The following is a 1,835-nucleotide window of genomic DNA, read 5'->3' on the forward strand; positions in this document are numbered from 1 at the left end:
TCCTGCAGATCTCTGCCACTGATCGTGATTCTGGACTTAATGGCAGGGTCTTCTACACTTTCCAAGGAGGCGACGATGGAGACGGTGACTTTATTGTCGAGTCCACGTCAGGCATCGTGCGAACGCTGCGGAGGCTGGATCGAGAGAACGTGGCCCAGTATGTCTTGCGGGCATATGCAGTGGACAAGGGGATGCCCCCAGCCCGCACGCCCATGGAAGTGACAGTCACTGTGCTGGATGTGAATGACAATCCCCCTGTCTTTGAGCAGGATGAGTTTGATGTGTTTGTGGAAGAGAACAGCCCCATTGGGCTGGCCGTGGCCCGGGTCACAGCCACTGACCCCGATGAAGGCACTAATGCCCAGATTATGTACCAGATTGTGGAGGGCAACATCCCCGAGGTCTTCCAGCTGGACATCTTCTCTGGGGAGCTGACAGCCCTGGTAGACTTAGACTATGAGGACCAGCCTGAGTACGTCCTGGTCATCCAGGCCACGTCAGCTCCTCTGGTGAGCCGGGCTACAGTCCACGTCCGCCTCCTTGACCGCAATGACAACCCACCAGTGCTGGGCAACTTTGAGATCCTTTTCAACAACTATGTCACCAACCGCTCAAGCAGCTTCCCTGGGGGTGCCATTGGCCGAGTACCTGCCCATGACCCTGATATCTCAGATAGTCTGACTTACAGCTTTGAGCGGGGAAATGAACTCAGCCTGGTCCTGCTCAATGCCTCCACGGGCGAGCTGAAGCTGAGCCGCGCACTGGACAACAACCGGCCTCTGGAGGCCATCATGAGCGTGCTGGTGTCAGGTAAGGAAGGGTCCAGGTGGGGCTGGGGTGGGGGTAGCTCACGGGGAGGGTCTGGGCAGCCACTGGAGGTAGGGCACGATCCAGGAAGCAGCTACAGACCCACCTCCCTGCCCAGTGCCTGGCACAGAGCGGGAGGGGGCAAGAGCCAGCTTGGGAAGAAGCCCCAGGAATCCCGGCGGCTGGTGCAGGCCCCGCCTTCCGCCAGGCTGGGCTGGGCTGCTTCGGTTGGCTGCCCCCACTGTCTACCAGTTGTGACGTGGTCGGGGAAGTGTTGTGAGCCTGCCCCAGCTATGGCTGCCAAGAATTGTGAAAAAAGGCGCGTGGAAGCCTGGGGACCAGGAGAGCTGGGGAAGGGTAGAGGATTGTGGCACAGGAGAGGAGGCGAGGCCAGGGCCCCTTCACCCCATCAAGATATTCCTGCAGTCTCATACAGCCTTTGGCAGAAATGGGGATCATGGGAGCACAGGGCTGCCGCTATCCAGGGGTCAGGACCCTGCAGTCCTCTTCTGGCCCCTTTTGCCTCCTGGCTGAGCTGTAGAATCGGCTGACATGGACTTTGTCTAGCGCATTCTTTTCCCTCCAGGCAGAAAGAGCCTGGCCTGGCTCCCCTTCAGAGCTCCCACAGGAAGTTAGGCTAGAGCTCATTGTCTGTCCAAACAGACCCCACTTTCAGAGTCTGTGGTTCGGGTCTGGCTTGGAGGAGGGGCTGCAATGAAGCTGGGGGGCAAGCTGAGGCCTTTTGGGCCCCTTGCCACCCCATGGGCTGTTCTTAGGGTGCCAGGCCTTCCTTTCCTGCTGGCTGTGACCAGGCCAAGCTCCAGGAATGGAGTGTAGGGACCAGGACAGGCCAGGGGACTGGTGGGCTTTGAGGGCAGAGACCCCAAGGCACCTGATCTGAGGACAGAACAGAGTCCCAGGGCGTGGGAGCCTGGCGGGATCCCAGGCTGGGGCATTCCTGCTGCTTGGCCAAGCGCTCAGCCTACAGACTCCCTGGACAGCAGGACTGGGGAGGAGAGTTGGAGGAG

At 59.8% G+C, this 1,835-nt stretch overlaps 1 protein-coding gene across 1 annotated transcript in view; it reads left to right on the forward strand.

Moving 5' to 3' along the window:
• Positions 1–1,835, forward strand: part of CELSR2 (cadherin EGF LAG seven-pass G-type receptor 2) — a 29,293-nt gene that overhangs the window by 3,573 nt on the left and 23,885 nt on the right. The window contains exon 2 of the mRNA XM_017858764.1: positions 47–810. Coding sequence (XP_017714253.1) covers positions 47–810 — 764 coding nt within the window. The remainder of the gene's footprint in view (positions 1–46; positions 811–1,835) is intronic.

This window comes from Rhinopithecus bieti, unplaced genomic scaffold (genome assembly GCF_001698545.2).
Source record: "Rhinopithecus bieti isolate Rb0 unplaced genomic scaffold, ASM169854v2 scaffold_48884, whole genome shotgun sequence".
Classification (NCBI taxonomy): Eukaryota; Metazoa; Chordata; class Mammalia; order Primates; family Cercopithecidae; genus Rhinopithecus; species Rhinopithecus bieti.